We start from the raw sequence: 21,026 nt of genomic DNA, 5'->3' as shown, positions 1-21,026 counted from the left end.
TTTCCCTACTTGAGAACAGTTCTAATTTCCATTTTATAGTCTCTTCTATTTAGTTCTGTCTCTTGCATTATTTCTGACTCAATAGGAGCCACTGGTTCTGCTTGTTTGGCCTGATCTCCCTTCCTCAAGTAGGTTGTAATTGTTCTTTGCCTGATCCTCTATCTCAGTTGCCTCAAACCTGTACAGTTTCATTTCCTGGGCTCTTTAAGGGAGTGTCAAAGAAGCTTTTGTTCCTCTGGAACTGATGACATAATAAAACGGCGATTCTCCTGCTTGGGGATGGGGTCTGGAGGTGAGGGAATTAAGCTTTCCCAAACTGCACAGAAAGTTCTGCTTCTCCCAGGGCTGCTGGTATCATCAGGATCAGGGGATTCTCTTCCAAAATATGCCTCCCAGTAAGCAGACAAGTGCAGCTCCTCTCACATTAACCTACTGGCGTCCACCTGAAGGACCCTCTCATGCAGCTCTCAAGGTCGTCCTGTATCTTTTGCTCTTCCTGGTCAAGCACACCATAGACACTGAGGACCAGCATCTTTTTATTGTCTGGAGATCACGAAGCCCAAGTTTTGGTCAAGCTCTAGCAGTAGGCTTATTTTAGTGGCTCAGTCCAATGAAGACTCAGAAGGAAGAAATGTTGGCAACATGTGTTCATATAGTCACCTCCTGAGAAATCCACTCCCTCTAACATACTTTTATTCCCCAAAGGACCAGCTCTTCTAGCTCTATGATAGTTCCACTTCATAATGTAGGCCTTTGGTATATGTTTTATAATTTAAAAATCAGTGGTCATAAAAAATAAGTATTTTCAAATTCTATTCAAGAATGTATTTCCTTTTATGAAAATAAAATTATTGGTTTTTGAATTGGTTAATATGAATCCAACTTTCTTTTAAAAAGCTTGGTATGTATAGCAATTGTAAATCTGTTTGTAATGCGTCAAGTAACATTTAATAAAATGATGCCTTCATATATGTTTCAGTACTTTATTATTCAACAAATACGTATCAAATACCTACTAACTACCAGATATTGTTCTGGGCTCTGAGGACATGGCCATGAACAGAGTAGACAAAAATGCCTCTATGTTGTAGCTTCTAGTGTTAGTTACATTCTAGTGAAATGCAGTATCCATTAAAATAATGCAGTCACTTAAGTAACAAGGTGTCTTTACTGACCTCACATGGAATCTCAGCGGGAAGCACCACTGCCTGTGATATGGTGCTTCTTGAAACTTCTGATAATTCTTCAATTTCCTTTCTCTCACTTATTTGCCCAGAATGTTCCACTCTTAGGTCTGTTGGAATAATGACCTCAAGGTAGTCCTCAGAACCTAGAGGAAAGTTCATGAATGTAGATTACAATATAGCTAAGGCCATATTATTTCCTCCATTGCTATAAAAACTAATTGCTAAACAATTGATTTATTTATAACTGCTAAACAATATGTGGGACAACCAAACTGAGTTTAGGACAGCTAAAGTAAATGAACCAATGTTAATAATTAAAATAATGCTTCATAATTTAACTAGTATTGTAAGTGTAAGCTACTAAACTAAATCAAATACATAATATTTTCATCCACTAGTTAAGTATTTACCCCCCCAAAATCCAACCACCATTTAATATTGTCTCTTAATATTAAAACAATAAATCTGAAAAACATGAAGCTATTTCTTTTCAATGCCTATAATTAAGAAAATTTATTCATTTTAAATCAGAACAATTATTTACCCTTCACATATATTTCTAATTTTAAAAACAAAAAGCATAACTAGGAGACAATCACTAAATAAACTAGTATTTCTATGAAACACTAGTTTACTAGTGAAATATTAGTGTTCATCAAAAAGTTAATGTGTTCTGTGAAAAAAGTGTCCTGAATTAAATAAGTTGGGTTTCTTTATGGCAGTATTACTAAGAACACTAAAATATGCTAATGTGAATTTTGAATCTCAAAGAAGGGAAAGGAGTATTTGATTTTTAAAACATTTAACATTTATTACCTTAGCATCGTCTCAATCATTAAGACACTTTTCTCTATTGAAGAAGAGTTGTGTTAAGAGAGATGGATAATACTTTTATTACTCAATGTTTCAAAGCCCAGAGCATTTTATTAGGGCACAGAACCAATATGACTGGAACCAAGGCTCTCACCACTAGAGACTCTCACAACTGTCATCTTAGGCCAACCTCAAATGTATCTCTCAAATCCTCAAAGAAGGGAATTGGAGAAAAGGAAAACAGCTCCTGACAGCTCGATACTGGCCTGATACTGTGTGAAGGCCTTGGTGTTGCTAGGAGGTGGCCTCCTGTTCTCCTACGGAACATCAACAATTTTGCAGAACATCCCCATCGGACAAGGCCACCTGTCACCATGATGGCTCAAGTCAGAGATCAGACCACTTTGTAATCATGTCTGAATCCAGGCAAAAACATGAACACTGTCCAAACCACAAAATAACCAAACATCCTGAATCCTGGCTCCTGTGAGTGATGTTGCTTCTTTACCAATTCCAGTCTCAGCCTCTTTTCACTTCTCTTGCCTTCCAGGTAGGGTAACCAGCTCCTCCCAGTCTGCTTGGGATATTTTTGGTTTGGGCACTGAAAACGCTGTGTCCCAGAAACCCCCTCAGTTTCAAGTATACTGGTACAACTGGTTACCCTGCTTCTCAATAAGTTGTTAATACACGAAACCATAAAATTACATGTGCTTTTTGACAGCAAGCAAACTATAGCAAAGCCCTGCTTCCAGGAACCCTTCCTCAAATCATTTAATGCAACCCTAAATCCTACAGTGAGTCTTTTCTTAATACTGTCTTCCTGAGGTGTCCCATGGTTCTCCATGGTGGCCTTCTCTTCATTGCAACTAGCAAAAAAAATAGTTCAAGGACAGGTGTGTCCTAGTGGTCTTTGGCAAAAGGGAATTGACAGGATAAAAAGGAAGAAGAGTCAAAGGCAATATAGATGAAGTTGGCTAGAATTCTGGTTTCACTGCATCCAGAAAGTGAAGTCAGCAGTTTCATACGGGTAGTTCTATCAGAAAAGCAGAGTAACAAAAGTGATGTCCTCTGGAGAGGGGCTGTCTCCATGCCACATCTAAGAAGGAGAGAGTTCTGTTTCGCGGTTTTTTTTTTTTTTTCTGTCTTATGAAAGTTACAGAATAAAAGTACAAAAGCACCTGGGATTTCCAGATTCTCCCAATACTAGTCTTGTTTGAAATGAAATGAAAAACAGCCTTTATTTCTCTAACAATTTTAAACACTTCCTTAAGCAGTCTCATTCTCTCTCTCTCTCTCTCTCTTTCTCTCTCATACACACACACACACACACACACACACACACCCCAAATTAGTGAAAGGTTGTACAGAACTGGCTCAATCACTTTGTGAACTGAAGAAAGAACAAGGAAACTGATTTCATTTTATAAATCTTAAAAGGTGTAAGTTGTTCCACTGCAGCAGTATCTAGGATGTTTTCTGCTAATTCATCTGTGATATTAGGTTAAGAAGAGCTATTTTCTTTACCCTGAGGACATAATCATGGATGTACAAAAGATTTACCTCTATGAATGTTCACAGAAGCACTGTTTATAATGCAGAAAACTGGGAGCAGTTGAAGCAATAAGGGCCAGATAAAAAATGTGTAATGTGATAAAAGATACTGTCACTAATTAAAATTCCATCAAAGAATATTTAACAACAAGGAACAAGTTTATGATATAAGTGAAAAAAAATCAAGTTACAAAATTGTCAATTTTGTAGGTTCCCATTTTAGTAAAATAAGAAGTATAGGACTTCCTGCAGGTTCCATATTTAAGGAGCTTTGGAAGTTGCCACTCCAACCTAACAAACAAAAAATTGAACAGACTAAAAAATCGATAACTTTTCTTTGATTCTTAAGAGAGGCTCTCTCTTTAAGAGAGAGCACAAACTGCTGCCCCCAAGGCTGGAGAGACAGGCAGGTGGATAGAGAGTCTCAGCTTACCAGAGCAGAAACTCAGGAGTGGAAACGGCCCCAGCAGCCAGTGCCAGGGTAGAGAAACCTGAATCATAGTTGACAAATTGCTGGACACTCAATGAGGACAAGTCTGAGAGTTAAGAACTCCAGGGAAATTCAGCCAAAAGGTGGGGGGAACACAATATTTTGAAATTTACCTGTAGGAGCTTGATAAGATTCCCACAGCAAATACTGGGGAACATGCCCTCCTGCTTCAATGGAACCGGAAACATCCTTAAATACTCCAGGACACTCTGTTCTTCTTAACAAGGCCTGCCCTGGGTGGAATCTAGTTAATCAGAGCCAAATCTACTGGGGTATTACCACATTCTAATTGACCAGAGGAAGAGAAATACCCAACTGCAGCCCACTGGAATAATCCTCTCTCACCTAAAGGGGAGAAAAAAAACTGAGAAACTCTTGTGAGGTCCACAGTCCAGAGGCACAGGCTCACTAAAGGACTGAAACCTAATCACAGAACTCTAGAAAGCCTCCTCTCCACCACACCTCACCACCACATTACTAAAGGCTTATTTACAGCAGTTCTTTTTATAGAGTATATTGTGCCTAGTTATCAAGAAAAATTACAAGGCATACCAAAAGATAGAAAATACAAATTGAAGAGACCAGAGAAAGCACTAGAATCAGACATGGCAGGGATGTTGGAATTATCAGACTGGGAATTTAAAACAACTCTGATTAGAATGCTAAGGGCTATAATGTGGCATGGACATATATACACTACCAAATGTAAAACAGATAGCTAGTGGGAAGCAGCCACATAGCACAGGGAGATCAGCTCGGTGCTCTGTGACCACCTAGAGAGGTGGGATAGGGAGGGTGGGAGGGAGATGCAAGAGGGAGGAGATATGGGGATATATGTTTATGTACAGCTGATTCACCTTGTTATACAGCAGAAACTAACATACCATTGTAAAGCAATTATACTCCAATAAAGATGTTTAAAAAAAAAATTAGGGCTTCCCTGGTGGCGCAGTGGTTGAGAGTCTGTCTGCCGATGCAGGGGACACAGGTTCGTGCCCCGGTCCGGGAAGATCCCACATGCTGCGGAGCGGCTGGGCCCGTGAGCCATGGCCGCTGAGCCTGTGCGTCCGGAGCCTGTGCTCCGCAACGGGAGAGGCCACAACCAAAAAAAAAAAAAAAAAAAAAAGATAAATAAATAAATAAAAAATTAGACAGAATGTAAGAACAGATAGGCAATGTAAGCACAGAGATGGAAATCCTAAGAAGAGCCATAAGAAAGTGCTAGAGATTAGTAACACTGTAACAGAAATAGAGAATGTCTTTGATGGAATTTTTAGTAAAGACTGGACATGACTGAGGAAAGAATCTCTGAGCTAGAGGATATATCAATAGAATCCTTGAAAATTGAAGAGCAAAGAGAACAAAGACTAAAGAAAAAAAATTGACAGAATATCCAAGGACTGTGGGACAACTATGAAAAGTGTAACATATGCATAATGGGAATACCAGAAATAGAAGAAAGAGACAAAGGAACAGAAGAAATATTTCAAAAAGTAATGACTGAGAATTTCCCCAAATTAATGTCAGACACTAAATCACAGATCCAGGAAGTTCAGAGAACACCAACTAGGAAAATCCCCCCCAAGATGGGATATACCTAGGGATATCATCTTCAAACTGCAGAAAATCAAAAATAAACAAAATTTGAGAAAAGCTAGAGGAAAAAACTCCTTACCTATAGAGGAACAAAGATAAAAATTATATCTGACTTATCCTCAGAAACCCTGCAAGCAAGAGACTGGAGTGAAATACTTAAAAGTATAAGAGAAATTAACCACCCACCCAGAATTCTGTACCCTGTGAAATTATCTTTTAAAGCTGAAGGAAAAATAGAGATTTTCTCAGACAAATATTGAGATAATTTATTATCAGTGGACCTGCCTGAAAGAAAAAAGTTCTTTAGTGAGAAGAAAAATAATATAGATCAGAAATTCAGATCTGCATAATGAAGGGAGAGCACTGAAGAAGGAATAACTGAAGGTAAAATAAATATTTTTCTTATTTGTGATTGATCTAGAAGATAACAGTTTGTTCAAGATAATAATAGCAACAATATATCCAATAATGTATGCTTATGTACATATCTTATATAAACATTTACATATATATGCTTGTGTATGTTTATATATAAATAAATGAAAGCAATGATATAAATTATAGAAAGGAAGAATTATGATCATTTTATTATTATAAGGTAATAATACTACCTATGAAGTGATACAGTGTTACTTGAAAGTAGACTTGCGTTAGCTGTAAATGCATATTGCAAACTCTAGGATAAACCCTTAAAAAATTATTTTTTTAAGTATAACTGATATGCTAAAAAAGTAGAAAAATGGAATCATATAAAATGCTCAATTAAAATCACAAATGGCAGAAAAAGAGTAGAAGACAAAAATAGGAATAAAGAACAAGGGGAGCAAAACAGAAAACAGTAATGAATATGGTAGATATTCATCCAACTATATCAGTAATCATTTTGAATGCCACGGTCTAAATGCACTGATTAAAAAACAGAGATTATCACAGTGGATCAAATAACAAGACCCACCTATATGTTGTTTACAAGAAACCCACTTTAAATATAGAAACATAATGATTAAAAGCAAATGGATGGAAAAATACACCATGCTAATACTAAACAAAGGAAAGCAACAGTAGCTATATTAATTTCAGACAGAGCAGACTTTAAAGTAAGAAAAGTTATCAGGGATAAAGAAGGACATTACATAATGATAAAGGGGTGAATTCTCCAAGAAGACATGACAATTCTTAATGTGCGTACACCTAGCAACAGAGTGTGAAACTATGCGATGCAAAAACTAATAGAACTTCAAAAAGAAATAGATGAATCCACTATTACAGTTAGAAACCTCAACACCTCTGTCTCAGAAATGGACAGAAACAGCAGGCAGAAAATCAGTAAGGACGTAATTGAACTCAACAACACCATTAATAAACTGCATATAATTGACATTTATAGACTGCTTCATCCAACAAAAACAGAATATACATTTTTTTTGCAAGCTCACATGGAACATTCACTAAGATACAACTCATTCTGAGCCATAAAACACACCTTAACAAATTTAAAAGAATAGAAATTGAACAATGTCTGCTCTCAGACCACAATAAAATTAAACTAGAAATCAATAACAGAAAGATAACTGAGAAATCCCCAAATATATGGAGATTAAACAACATACTTCTAAATAATACATGGGTCAAAGAAGAAATCTCAAAAGAAATTAAAAAAATATTTTGAACTGAATGAAAATAAAAATATAACAGCAAAATGTGTGAGATGCAGCAAAAGCAGTGCTTAGAGGGAAATTGTTAGCATTGAGTGCATGTATTAGAAAAGAAGCAAGATCTAAAACCAAATTTAAATTTCCACCTTAGGTAACTAAAAATGAAGAGCCAATTAAATTCAAAGTAAGCAGAAGAAAAGAAATAAGAATTAGAACAGAAATCAATGAAATTGAAAATTGGAGGAGAAAACCAATGAAACCAAAAGTTGGTTCTCCAAAATGATCAGTAAAATTCATAAGCCTCTAGCCAAGCTAAGAGAAGGGGAAGAGAGAGAGAGAGGGAGAGAGACAGAGAGCAAGCGAGCATGTGAACAAGCAGAAGACACAAATTAATAACATGAGAAATGAAAGAGGGGGACATCACTCTAGAGATCTAGATCCCATGGATGTTAAATGGATAATAAAGGAATACTATGAACAAGCCAATGCCACAAATTTGATAATCTAAATAAAATGGGCCAATTCCTTGAAAGACACAATCTGCCAAAACTCACACAGGAAGAAATAGACAATATGAATAGGCCTAAAGCCTATTTCTATTAAAGACTGAATCAAGAAATAATAACCTTCCAAAATAGAAAGCACCAGACTCAGATGGGTTCACTGGTGAATTATACCAAACATTTAGGGAAGAAATTATACCAATTCTCTATAATCTCTTTCAGAGGATAGAAGCAGAGGGAATATTTACTAACTCATTCTATGAGGCCAGCATTACCCTAATACCAAATCCAGACAAAGACATTACAAGAAAACTACAGAACAATATCACTCATAAAAATAGATGCAAAAATCCTCACAAAATATTAGCAAATCAAAGCCAAAAAAGAATAAAAACAATAATATCATCATATCAATAGATGCAGAAAAAGCATTTGACAAAATCCAACACAAAGTCATAATAAAAACTCTTAGTAAACTAGGAATAAAGGGGAATTTTCTCAGCTTGATAAACACTATCTACCAAAACCCTTCAGCTAACGTCATTCTTAATGTGAAAAACTTAAAGCTTTCCCACTAGGATCATGTTCAATGTGAGGATGTAACTCTCACCATCCCTTTTCATTATCATACTGGAAGTCCTTATTAATGCAATTAAGGCAAGAAAAAGAAAAGTTACACACACTGGGAGGAAGAAATAAACCTGACTTTGTTGGGATGACGTGACTGTCTAGTAAATCCAAAGGCATCAACAAAGAAATTCCTGGAAGTGACTATAGCTAAATTGCAGGATATAAGGTGAATATACAAAAGGCAACTGCTTTCCTATATACTAACAATAAATACATGGAATTGGAAATTAAAAATGGAATACCATTTACAATAGTACCCCCTCAAAATGAAATACTTAGGTATAAATCTAACAAAATATGTACAATATCTATATGATGAAACCCACAAAAACTCTGATAAACAAAATCAAATAAGAACTAAATAAATGGAAACATATTCTATGTTCATGGACAGAAAAACTCAATAGTGTCAGGAAGTCTGTTCTTCCCAACTTGATCTATAGATTCAATGCAATCACAATCAAAATCTCAGCAAGTTACTTTACAGATATGGACAAACTGATTCTATAGTTTATATTGAGAGGTAAGAGACCCAGAGTAGGCAGCTTAATATTGAAGGTGAAGAACTAAGTTGGAGGACTGACACTACCCTACTTTAATACCTACTATAAAGCTGCAGTAATCACGATAGTGAGGTCTTAGCAAAAGAATTATCAAATAGGTCAATGGAAGAGAGTAAGAGCCAAGAAATAGAATCACATAAACATAGTTAATTAATCTTTGACCAAGGAGCAAAAACAATACAATGGGGCAAAAACAGTCTCTTCAACTAAACATTCACATGCAAAAAATGCGTCTAGATACCTTACAACCACCACAAAACCTTACAACCATCACAAAAATTAACTGAAAATGGATCATAGTCCTAAATGTATAATATGGAACTATAAAACTCCTAGAAGATAACGTAAGGGAAAAATATAGATGACCTTGGGTATGATGATACATTATTAGACACAACACCAAAGTAATGATCCATGAAAAAAATAATTGATAAGCTGGACTTCATTAAAATAAAAAACTTATGTATGCAAAAGACAATATCTAGAGAATTAGAAGATAAGCCATATATTGGGAGAAAATATTTGCAAAAGACACTTTTAGTAAAGGACTGTTTTCCCACATTTATAAAGAACTCAAACTCAACAATAAGAAAATGACCAAATCAATTTAAAAGTCAGCCAAAGTTCTTAACAAATACCTCACCAAAGAAGATATACAGGTAGCAAACAGGCACATGAAAAGACGCTCCACATTGTATGTTATCAGGGAAATGCAAATTAAAACAACAATGAAATAGTACTACACACCTATCAGAATGGCCAAAATCTGGAACACTGACAATACCGAATGTTACCAAGGATGCGGAGCAACAAGAACTCTCATCAATTACTGGTGGAAATACAAGTGGTACAGCTATTTTGGAAGACAGTTTGGTGGTTTCTGACAAAACTAAACATACTCTTAACATTCAATCCAACAAATGCACTCCTTGGTATTTATCCAAATGAGCTGAAAACTTATGTCCACACAAGAATCTACACATAGATATTTAGAGCAGCTTTACTCATAATTCATAAAAACTTGGGAGCAATCAAGATGTCCTTCAGCAGGTGAATGAACAAACTGTGCTACATCTATACAACGAAATATTATTCAGCACTAAAATGCAATAAGATATTAAACAATGAAAAGACATGGAAAAAACTTAAATGCATATTACTAAGTGAAAGAAGCCAATCTGAAAAGGCTACACATTGTATGATTCCAACTATATGACATTCTGGAAAAGGCAAAACTGTAGAGACAGTGCAAAGATCTGGTGTAGCTGGGGTCTGGGGTGGAAGGGGGATGGATGAAAAGGCAGAGCACAGATAATTTGGGGGGCAGTGAAAATACTCTGTATGATACCATTAATGATGGGTACATGTCATTATACATTTGTCCAAACCCATAGATTATACAATAGCAAGAGTGTACCCTAAGGTAAACTATGGACTTTGGGGGATTATGATGTGTCAAAGTAGGTTCATCCTTAACGGGAAAAAAAAAAAAAAAAATGTACCATTGTGATGAGTGATGTTGATAGTTGGGGTGGCTACACATACTGTTGGGGGCGGGAGGGAGGGAGTGTACGGGAAATCTCTGTTATCTCCTTCTCAGTTTTGCTGTTAACCTAAAACTGCTCTAAAAAACAGTCTTTTAAAAAGTATACATATACAGAACTATGCGGTAGAAATTCAAGACACATTACTGAATGCATAAGAACAGACTAGCGATATAAACCCAAAATAGCAAGAGTGGTTATTTCTGGCTGGTGGAGTTATGAGTAATTTTATTATATCTATATGTATTACTAATAATATCAGTTATTATTAATATATAATATACATAATATTTATTCTGGTTTTCTATAATGAAAATATATTTGTTTTACAGATTGAACTATATACATTTCTCAAATAGAGGAAGGAATTGATCAAGTTTACAGACTGAGCACATGTGTCTTTACCCCTCCTCTACAACATGCAAATGAAATTACAGAAAAGATTATTTGCCTTATGTATCATGATGTAAAAATTGTTAGGAAGCACTGCTCTGCAGATAATATGTGAAATAAACCAGCTTATCACAAATCACCTCATGTTCAGGTGATCTAAGCAATCTCCAAAAATATCACCCAGAATAAAGGTGCTTCTCCTCTTGTAAAATAAATATAATGCTAGGGGAAAAAAATCATAGATATACTAAGGCAAGATAATTTTGTGTCATTTTCTTAGCAACAAATCAAATTACATTGTAAGCTGAGTAAAATAATAAAATAGTTAAGCATTAGAAAATAAATTTTCCTCTATGAAATTGCAAAATCTGTTATAGATTTAATTTTTAAAGCATTGCACATGCTTTACAAAATCAAAACTTTTTAATACTGTTTTTTCAAAAAATATAATTTTAGTGTAGATATTTTTATACTTTGTTTTTATTTGTTTTTCAATTGATTAAATCCTCATTTGGCATGAGGACAGGTTTTCTGATAATTAAGAAAACTAGGTGAAGACTGAAAAAAGGTAGAATCTTTTATTGCTATCACACTTGAACTGCTTTCATTATAGTGATTTCATGAAAAAAGAAGTTATTCCTTAATGCCCAATGACCCTTCAAACCTATCAATAGTTAACAGACAAAGCAGGTTTCAGCTTTCATCATAAATGAATTGGAAACAGAGAAAGAGATAGACAAACAATAATCTAGAAAATACATGTCTCCTGCTAAAAAAGAAACTTCCTGTCTTCTCATGCAACCTTGGAAAAAGTACTGTGCACTCTAAGCTTCAATCTCCTCAATTATTTAATGGAGTAAATATGACTTCCTTGTTGGATTGTTTTGATTACATTTAATAATATGTATAATGTGTCAGGCCTAGGATAGGCACTCAATATTAGTTTCCTTCTCTTTTCTAATTTCTGATATCAAATTGAATAAAAGCAATGTTTTTTTATTTTCAAAAGATCATAAATCCATCTTTCTCAGTTTGTATAGCCAACTATGATTCAGAAAGGACTGCAACATACCCCTGGAATTTCAACACTGAACATCTTTGTTTTTGTCAAATTTATAATTTAGTAAATGATTCTATAATCACAATGTAGCTGATTTTATTAAGTATGCGTAAGGTAGTACAGATTCTAGCATGCTTTCCTGGAGTTTTAATGTCATACCAAAGACTACAGCACCCTGAACCACTCAGGTAAGTTAAACATGTATTTCTCCAAGAGGTAAAGAAAACAAATAAACTGTACAAAAAGATGTAATTTTTACCAACCGTTTAGTCTAGTCCTCAACTTTCTTAAACAACCTTTGTTGTCTGTGGTACATTATAAGGGGCACAAAATAAGGCTATGTCCAAAGAAAAATAATAATGGTCATAATAAAACTTCTTACCTAACAAATATATATAAAAATGAACATACTCAATATAGCCAAGCAAATGTTGGTTTCCAATAATAAGATAAATCCTCTTTGTTTGAAACACCCACATTCATCCTGGCACTGTAACTGCACAAACTCTACCAGCTAAAGTTCTCTCAAACGTTAGCATCAGTGTATATTTATATTTTACTCTTGGTACTTTAGTCTTTTAATTTTAGTTCATAACATGCAGGAATAGTTCCAAGGCAGAGTATATGTAAGGAGATGCTGTTTTTGGTGGCCTGTGTGTTCCATTTTTACCTGCATTTCCATTTCCAATCTGTTTATTATATTTTCTCCTTTTTCCTACCTTTTCCCCTTCTATTTCATCACCCATTACCCACTCTTCAAGCTACCTTTTCCTACCAACCTCTTAGTCAAACTTGCTACACAGAAACGGTACTATATCTTGCTACTCAAGTTGTCTTCAGACCAGCAGCTTATTAGAAATGCACACTCCTAGCCACCACGCTAGACCCACTGAGTCAGAATCTGCTTTTCAAAAGGATCCCAAGTGATTTGAATACATGCTGAAGTTTGAGAAGCAGTGTGCAGTAACAATGTGTACCTTGATGTGATTAACTTGCCATAACATTATCACAGCATAAGTCATTAACTGAAATCATATCATGTAAAAGTTTATCTGTTTCCTTGTTTCTTGTCCATCCATCTAGAATGCAAGTTTTTGAGGTCAAGTAATTAGTTCTTTTTCCCCCCCTCTATCTCTGATGCATACAACAGGGCTTTTAACATAGTAGATGCTCAATATTTACGTGAGTACACATAAAAATGTTGTGTATTCATATACATCTCAGATGTAAATGTTTGCTGCCTGACTTAATGATTGAATAAATCCATACCCAGCTTCTTTTTTTTTGGCGGGGGGAGGAGTGGCTTGTATCTGAAGGACAGTAATTTGTTCTATCTACCACAGTCTTTGCCTGACTGTCTTAAGGAAGTACATCTGTACTTCAATCAGTATAACCCTAAAGACAGAACAAAGAACAAAGCTAGAGAAAATCACCAAAGATTAGAAAGCACGAAGCTTGCCTCTTGCTCTCCTACACATTTTCATTGTTTACTTTTTCTGAGAGTTGCTAAGGCAATATTAGCGTACCTGTGCTGTCAACAGTTATTTCCTGCAACTGCATACACAAAGCACTTAGATGAAAGAATTGAAATGTCACTCAATGAAACAAACCCTAATTACGTCTCCTCTGAAGAAGTTCAAGATGTATCGATGATAATCACTTTCAACAGATTATCCAGAATGAAATAAAATCAGTATCTACTGAATAAAATTGCAAACAAAAACTGACCATCAGACTTGTGATTATTGCTTTAATGAAAGACACTAAAGTTTTGAATCCATTCTGGTTGCTGTATTTTTTAAGTCTAGGCTACAAGCAAAAATTTGTGTATGAATTGATCATTCCAAGTTTGAGTGCTAAATTATTCATGGGACCTATAATTCAGGGGTAGGGAAATGACTTTTTGTGGTCTTATAAAATATTCCACTGAAATACCTAGAGCATGATAATGTACACTCAATCCAGCTAAATTCAGCAATTTACAAGTGTCTTTTTGTGAATCTTTTCTTACAATTAAGAAAAAGCATATATTAATGTGAATAGAGATTCATGAAATGTATGGTTTGAGCAGTGTTCCAGATGAATGAGACAATTTTTGTTATAATGTTAGCTGAATAAAAAAGCATATATATGTACATGTGTGTAGATATATGCACATATATATGTATCATACATATACGTAAGTCATATGTATCTATAAATATACTGGTATATATGTATATATATAATATGGGATAAAAAACTACTATTATTTTAAGTGATTATTTCTGAGAGATAGGAATGAAAGTCATTTACAACTTTTTTTCTTCATTTTTTATAATATAAACTAAACTTTTAACAACCCATAAATATTACTTTTCCAATCAATCAGACAAAAATGAACATCAAAAAAAAATTATTCATCATTTTCAGTGGGTGAGAGGACAGCAGCAATTCCATTTTTCATAATCAAATTTAAGTATTTATACATAAGTAATAAATATTCATTATAATTTAGAACACATAAAAAGAAAAAAATAAAATCACCTATAGTATTATTTCCTAGAGATAACCCTAGCTAACTTTTTGACATATACCTTATAGTCTTCGTTTGAAGAATACAAATGCATATTTTTGAAAAAAACTAAAATGGGATAATCTTATATGTATTTATACTATTCGGTGCAATAATAATGCTTTATATTCTAATGGCTCTTTGCAATCAAGATTTTCAGATACACTGTATTTTACTTTGAATACACACTTAAAATTATAATCCCTTTTCAAAGCTGGATTACTGAATTTCTGTCAACCATTTAAAATCATTTGCAGATAGTTTTAAAATTCTGTGAGTCATTTCTATTCCTCCCCCATAAATTGCTTAGCCAAATAGAATCTTCTATTCCTCTTCTAATGTGTTTCAAAGACATTACATTACTTCTAATGTGTTTCAAAGACAATACATTACTTTTTATCAAACAAGGTTAAAAAAATTAAATGTAGATACAGTTAACCAATGAATAACGTAGTAGAACCCTAAGTAGTAAATTCAAGAGCAAAATCTTAAATTTTGCAAAGTAAATGATGAGGAATTTCTGGTTCTTGGATAGAAAATAAAATTTCAATATTGTTTAGAAAATGAATGGATTTTATTTTCCTCCTAAGCAGCTTTAATTTAATTAGGGAGACCCTACTTTCTTTGTGTATATAAAGCTCCATTACCTAGCTAAGAACACTGACACCAACACCACAGGTTAGTTGTTAGATAAAGACCACTGTGATCAGGCATTCAGGCTGGCCTTCTCAGAAGTGGGCTTTAAATGTAAAATGGTGAAGAGGAGAGACAGAGAACATTCTAGTCATTGGAAACAATGCTCTATCAGTCTTTTCTTCAATCCCCATGAGACTGAGGAATTGACTATCTAGTTCATTGCTGAACACATGACAGGTGCTCAAAACTTATTTGTAAAATGAATGAATTAATATATTTCAATTGGAGATGCTTGAAGGAAATGTGATTAGGGGAAGTGGATTAACAGTGGCAAAGTGACAACCTCTTTTGTAAAGAAACTGTAATTGTCTTCCCTTTAAGACTCAGGGAACCATCCACATTAATGACAATTTTAAAGTTTCTGTTTTTGGTGTTGCCCTCAGTACAGGTAACTTAGACGTGGCTACAGATCCTAGTGTTTCAGGAGAATTCAGAGTGGTAAGTACAGGGAAGCAAGAACAAGGCATATGTGTCTAATCTAATCTCCTCAACGGCTCAGTGGAGAAGGGCATCAGCTAATGGAGTAGCTAGACTTGGTGAATGACTCATGGCTGAAAGGAAAGGAGGGAAGATACTAGAAGGATGAGAACAGGATCCCAGAATCCATAATGAGAGACCTCTGCCCTTGGAAAGAATAAGAAAAAGAGGCTTCCTGTTTGAATTACCCAAATTTAAATAAAAATAGGATAGCTTTTAAACTCCTGTGAATGAATAATTTAATTAAATAATAAAAGCATGAAAGACTACCCTTCATTTCAAATCCCTTGCCCTTGCCACTGGACTTGAGTTTCTGTTCAATCCTCAGTGAGTGACTACATTACTTTAACAAGTGGATCTAACTCCTGACCTTCCCACTCCCAATGTAGCAAAGTCAGCCACAAGTTACTATCAGGAAGCTGGAAAGTTTTTAGTGATGATGTCTTCTAGTTTAGCAAATGAAAAGGGATGCTATAATCAATTCACTGGCTAAAAGGAAAAGAATTTCAAATACAGATTTTTTCTGAAATGAATACCCATGATTTTATTAACCAACTTATTAACAAACTTCCTCGGGAATATTAATTAATAACAGCTAAAACTACTGAACGTTTACTAAGTGCCAAGTACTGTTGTTAGTGCTTTGCATACATTAACACAGTTCATGTGTTCTAATGTCTAAGATTCCATGAGGTAGGTGCTAATATTATCCTCATTTTATGGATTAATTCATTTATTCTTTGAATAGGTATTTATGAAGCACCAACTAAGTGCCAGATGATATACAGGGAGCTGAGGTGAGCCTTCCTTCCAAGCACTTGCAAGCTAAAGGGGTGGAGGCAAAATTACAGGTATAAAATATGGAGCGTAGTAATGCTGGCAAGTGCTGGGAAGGTAATTAAAGCCAGGAAGGCTGGTAGGGAGTTCAGGGAGATAGGGAGGGAGGTGATGTTTTAAATGAAGAAAATAAGGCTCTGAGCAATAAATGAACTCTTCCAAGGCCACACAGCTAGTTATTGCAGAAGTCAAAGAGGAATAGCTATAGTCAGACTTCCAAGACCCACAATCACTACACTGTACTGTTTCGCCACCCACAGTTAAATCCCTGCATATGACAGTCAGTTTATCACGGGAATGATCTGATAGAATCAAAGACACACAATTTTCAGAGCTGTTAAAAACAACATATGGCCCAAAACTCCAGTGAAAATGTCTAAGGCATTAACTCCTGTGATAGTGTAAGATTATACTCCATTTGACATTAAATTGATGTTCTAGTTCGGATCCTTAATTTACATAGAAAGGGCAATTTATATGTGAGTGTATATGTTTACCAGTCTTGCTGCTCACTGAACTATCTCAGAAGAATGTTTTATATTACAAAGAATTCCCAGGGGTGGTCTGTATGTTGTTGGATTGACGCTCACTGCCAGAGAAAATGACTCTTTTTATAGTGCCAAACATGTGGAATCATCAGTAGGTAATGATGATTCTTCTCCAAATTGGATTTGAAGGAGCAGATACCGTTCTGATTTTTTTTTCCTTCAAGTATCTTCAAATTCTTTACAGTCATCTAGAGTAGAACATGAACTTTGACAGCAGACTTTCTTCGGTATGTTTTTTTTTTTTAAAAATGTCCACCAGCGTTTTACACATTTTAAATAGTAATCAGCGTCTTAAACTGATATCCAAGACTATTTCCATAAAATACCAAGGACTCTGTACGTGAGGATTTTATTTTAATTTCCAAATTAAATAAAATGTAAATAATTTTAGTATGTATTATAGTTTTTAGTGTCATATTTTCATGTGACTAGACAAAATGACTTTGAAATTGCTTGCTTCCATATAAAAGCAACCTTTTAAACAATACTTTCATTTTCTTTCACTCTCTCAGAAATAGTGTATATAAGCATAACTTTTTTTCAACTTGAATAAAAATTATAGAAACTGAGTCTGTACACCTTTGGGGCTGAAGTAGGTTTGGGTGGGGTTTTTTTTCCCTTTTATTCAGTGAGATCTACTAATATGAGAGGACTCTGCAGTTAAGCCTAGGAAAGTTTGCCTTGGGGCTCACCTTATTGATAGATAAGACCCTAAAAGAAGCTTCTCGGGTTGGGGTAAAAATAAGAGGTAATATGTATTGAGTTCAGATTAAGTCTCAAGTGCCCTAGGTAGAGATTTCTACACATAATCGCATTTAATCCTCACAACTGTCCTAAAATGCATACTATTATTTTCTCATTTCACTGATAAAGAAATGGAGTTTTTAAAAAGTTAAATAAATTGCCATAGGTCACAGAGCTGGGCTCAAATCCAGGAGTATCCAACTCCAAACCCTGTGCTCCTGCCACAGAGGTATACTTTTCACTGACGGTAAAAGACCTTTGGCTGGTCCGCATACATCTCGCTGGTCCCCAGTCTCACACACAAAAAGTTCTATCAAGTTTGCCTCATCAGCAGACCCACTTCTGTTAAGACTGGAGAAAAGCGCTAATGACTCACTTTGTTTGCTTCATCTGTGAGGATGCTCTACTCCCACTGTAGCCACTCCAATCTCCCAGGCCCTGAACGTAACCATCGTCTTTCAAATTCGTTCATGTATGCTCTTTTCCTTTGCCTGTTGTGCCCAGTCCCATTTCTCCTCCTAATTAATTTTCAACACTCCTATCATACAGTTGCTCCTGGTGGAAGACCTTTTCCAATTTACCTATGATCATAGCTTTTTGGATGTACTATACTTCATGAGAAAGTGTCACATGGATATTATTTACAAGTTATTTGTTTTCCTCTCTCTTTCATTAGATAGTGAGCTCTTGATAGCAGAAGCTGATGATCTTTGTTTCCACCTCAACTCTAAGCCTGCCGCAAAGTAGAAGCTCAATAAATGTCAGTTGGCTAAAACCATTATTTAGTGGAAACTGAACTAAGACAAAGAAAAAACCATGTATTCCAAAGGAAGGTAATTGTTCCTTATAGCCAATATATATATTTCAAAAGAAAATTATGCAAAGTTGAATAATGAGGAAAAATAAATTATACAGATATGGCACTAACTAGCATGGGAACTGGGGAAACATATTAGACATGGAGTATATGAATTTGGGGGGTTATGGAAAAAGCACTCCTAATATCTAAATGTTTCAGGACTGTGGGGAAAAAAAAGCATTCCTAATATCTGAATGTAACAATAAAGGAGGAAAATGATAAAAATGCTTCAAATAACAATGTGAAAATATATCCTAGCGATCAAAAGGCTAATAGGAAAAATGTGTCTACATTCATGAAGATCAGAGTAATCTAGTATGACTAAAATGCTGATGATGAAGACACTATGGGGTATCATTTTATGTTATTAAATTAAGGTTAAATCATAGAATATTTATCATAAAAAGCACAAAATAGGGAGGTAATATTGACAAGGAAACATGAAAACAAACTCCAATAAAAGAGGCATGCATACTGGAAAGATGATAGATCAGGACAAGAGAATAGTGATTTTTGGTTGCAATTTTGAAATATGATGCGCAAAATGAAACAGAATACATTTTGGATAAAAAAGGAAATGTTTCAAATGGAAAACTCAGAAACTTATTTACTTTAAAAGTTTTAAGTTTTTAAGTATTGCTATACTATTCCAGAGAGGAAAACTCTGGAATTTCACTTAGCATGAGAAAGTAACGGAATGGAAAGACTGTATAATATTGTCTTCAAATAAAATATATTGCAAGTTAAGACACATGGCCTAAGATGTAAAATATGTTCAAGTGTGCCCCTCCTGTCAAATCTAGAATGTGGAGGTGTTTTATGAAAGCCGAAAATCTTTCTACAACTGAAGCTATAGATGATGGAGAAGAGGATTCACTGCCTGTGGCAGCATTATCCTCAGCAAAGCTCACTCCAATTATTGCCACCTCAGGTTTTCATCTCAGACTCTGAAATAGAAAATCCTTGACAATTTTAAGAACACGCTGATTAGACCTGAGACTATGTAACCATCTAAGAAGTTAAAAATGGGCTGGTACCCCCAAAAGACCCTAAAAATAATCTTTACAAATCAAACAGAAATTTGTTCAGTAGTTATTTATTTAAAATTGGGTGCTGGACGTATCTGATCCACATTCCAGCTCTGTCATTTCCTAGTTGCCTACCCTCCCATGTTTGTATTTTTACTTAACAATCAGAATGGTACTAGTACCCAGACCTCACTGGTTTTGTGTGGGTTAAATTAAAAATGTGCATAAAGTTCTTATAACAGTGCTTGACTCACGAAGTCCATAACTCATAGAAATTCACTGAATATTAGAAAATAAGTACTTTTAAAATGTAAGGCGTAAAGGACTGGATCAGTCATGAACAAATAATGGAAGAGAAGTAATATGCTTTCTGCGCAAGCACTAGTGCCATTGGAGAACTGGAATTCAGAGGGAAGGAGTCAGCACCCTGACTCAGCACAGATGTTCCCAGACTCCTGCCCACTTGCATACTATGGGTACTACATAAACAACGTAATGTCTCAAGGTCTCAATTATATCATTTGTCAAATAACAATGTTGGACAAGATATTGAGACCATTTTTAACTCTAGAACTAGTCTATGATTTCTTTATAAAAGAGGATTTTTAAAATAATTCTTTATAGGAAGTACCAGAAAAATCTTCATTATAAATTTGTATCTTCTTCCATTTTGCTAATAGTTCATCTGTTTATAGCTTATTTTTGCTTCTCCCTACATCAATATTTTGCCCAATTCTGTGTAACTAAGATTATCATTACCATTTAAATCTATGCTTCCATATATTAATATTTTGTGTGATTGTTTTGAGGTATTTGGCCCATACTAGAATCTTTCATTAGAGTGTGACATTGATTTTGGCGAGATTTTCATTTTCTCATGGAACAGTTGTTAACATATCATTCCTGAGCCAAAGGCAAAATATGACATCCTGGCTTATCATTTCAGAGTTTTAAGAAATTTTATTCCCACATTCATTCAGCAGTATAGTCAGATACTTGCCACTTACACTTCGTCTTTTCCTCTAACGTAAACTATGAGTTTGTTTTAAAGTGATTCTACATACATATTTGGCAAGTACTCTCTCAACTATTAAACAGCCTGTATTCAACACTTATGAGGATTTACCTTTGGAATGAAAATGTCAAAATGTTAACAATAAAATAAGCTGAGAACCTACTGTATAGCTCAGGGAACTCAGTACTCTGTGGTGACCTAAATGGGAAGGAAATCCAAAAGAGAGGAAATATATATATATATATAGCTGATTCACTTTGCTGTACAGTAGAAACTAACACAA

The 21,026-nt window shown here is 34.8% G+C and overlaps 1 protein-coding gene across 1 annotated transcript in view; it reads right to left on the bottom strand.

Moving 5' to 3' along the window:
* Positions 1–21,026, bottom strand: part of BANK1 (B cell scaffold protein with ankyrin repeats 1) — a 270,656-nt gene that overhangs the window by 221,577 nt on the left and 28,053 nt on the right. The window contains exon 2 of the mRNA XM_007463810.1: positions 1,176–1,330. Within this exon, the coding sequence (XP_007463872.1) occupies positions 1,176–1,330 (155 nt within the window). The remainder of the gene's footprint in view (positions 1–1,175; positions 1,331–21,026) is intronic.

Source organism: Lipotes vexillifer, unplaced genomic scaffold (genome assembly GCF_000442215.2).
Source record: "Lipotes vexillifer unplaced genomic scaffold, Lipotes_vexillifer_v1.1 scaffold49, whole genome shotgun sequence".
In the NCBI taxonomy this organism is placed as follows: domain Eukaryota; kingdom Metazoa; phylum Chordata; class Mammalia; order Artiodactyla; family Lipotidae; genus Lipotes; species Lipotes vexillifer.
Note: the sequence above shows the minus strand (reverse complement) of the source record. Positions and strands in the feature narration are given on the sequence as shown.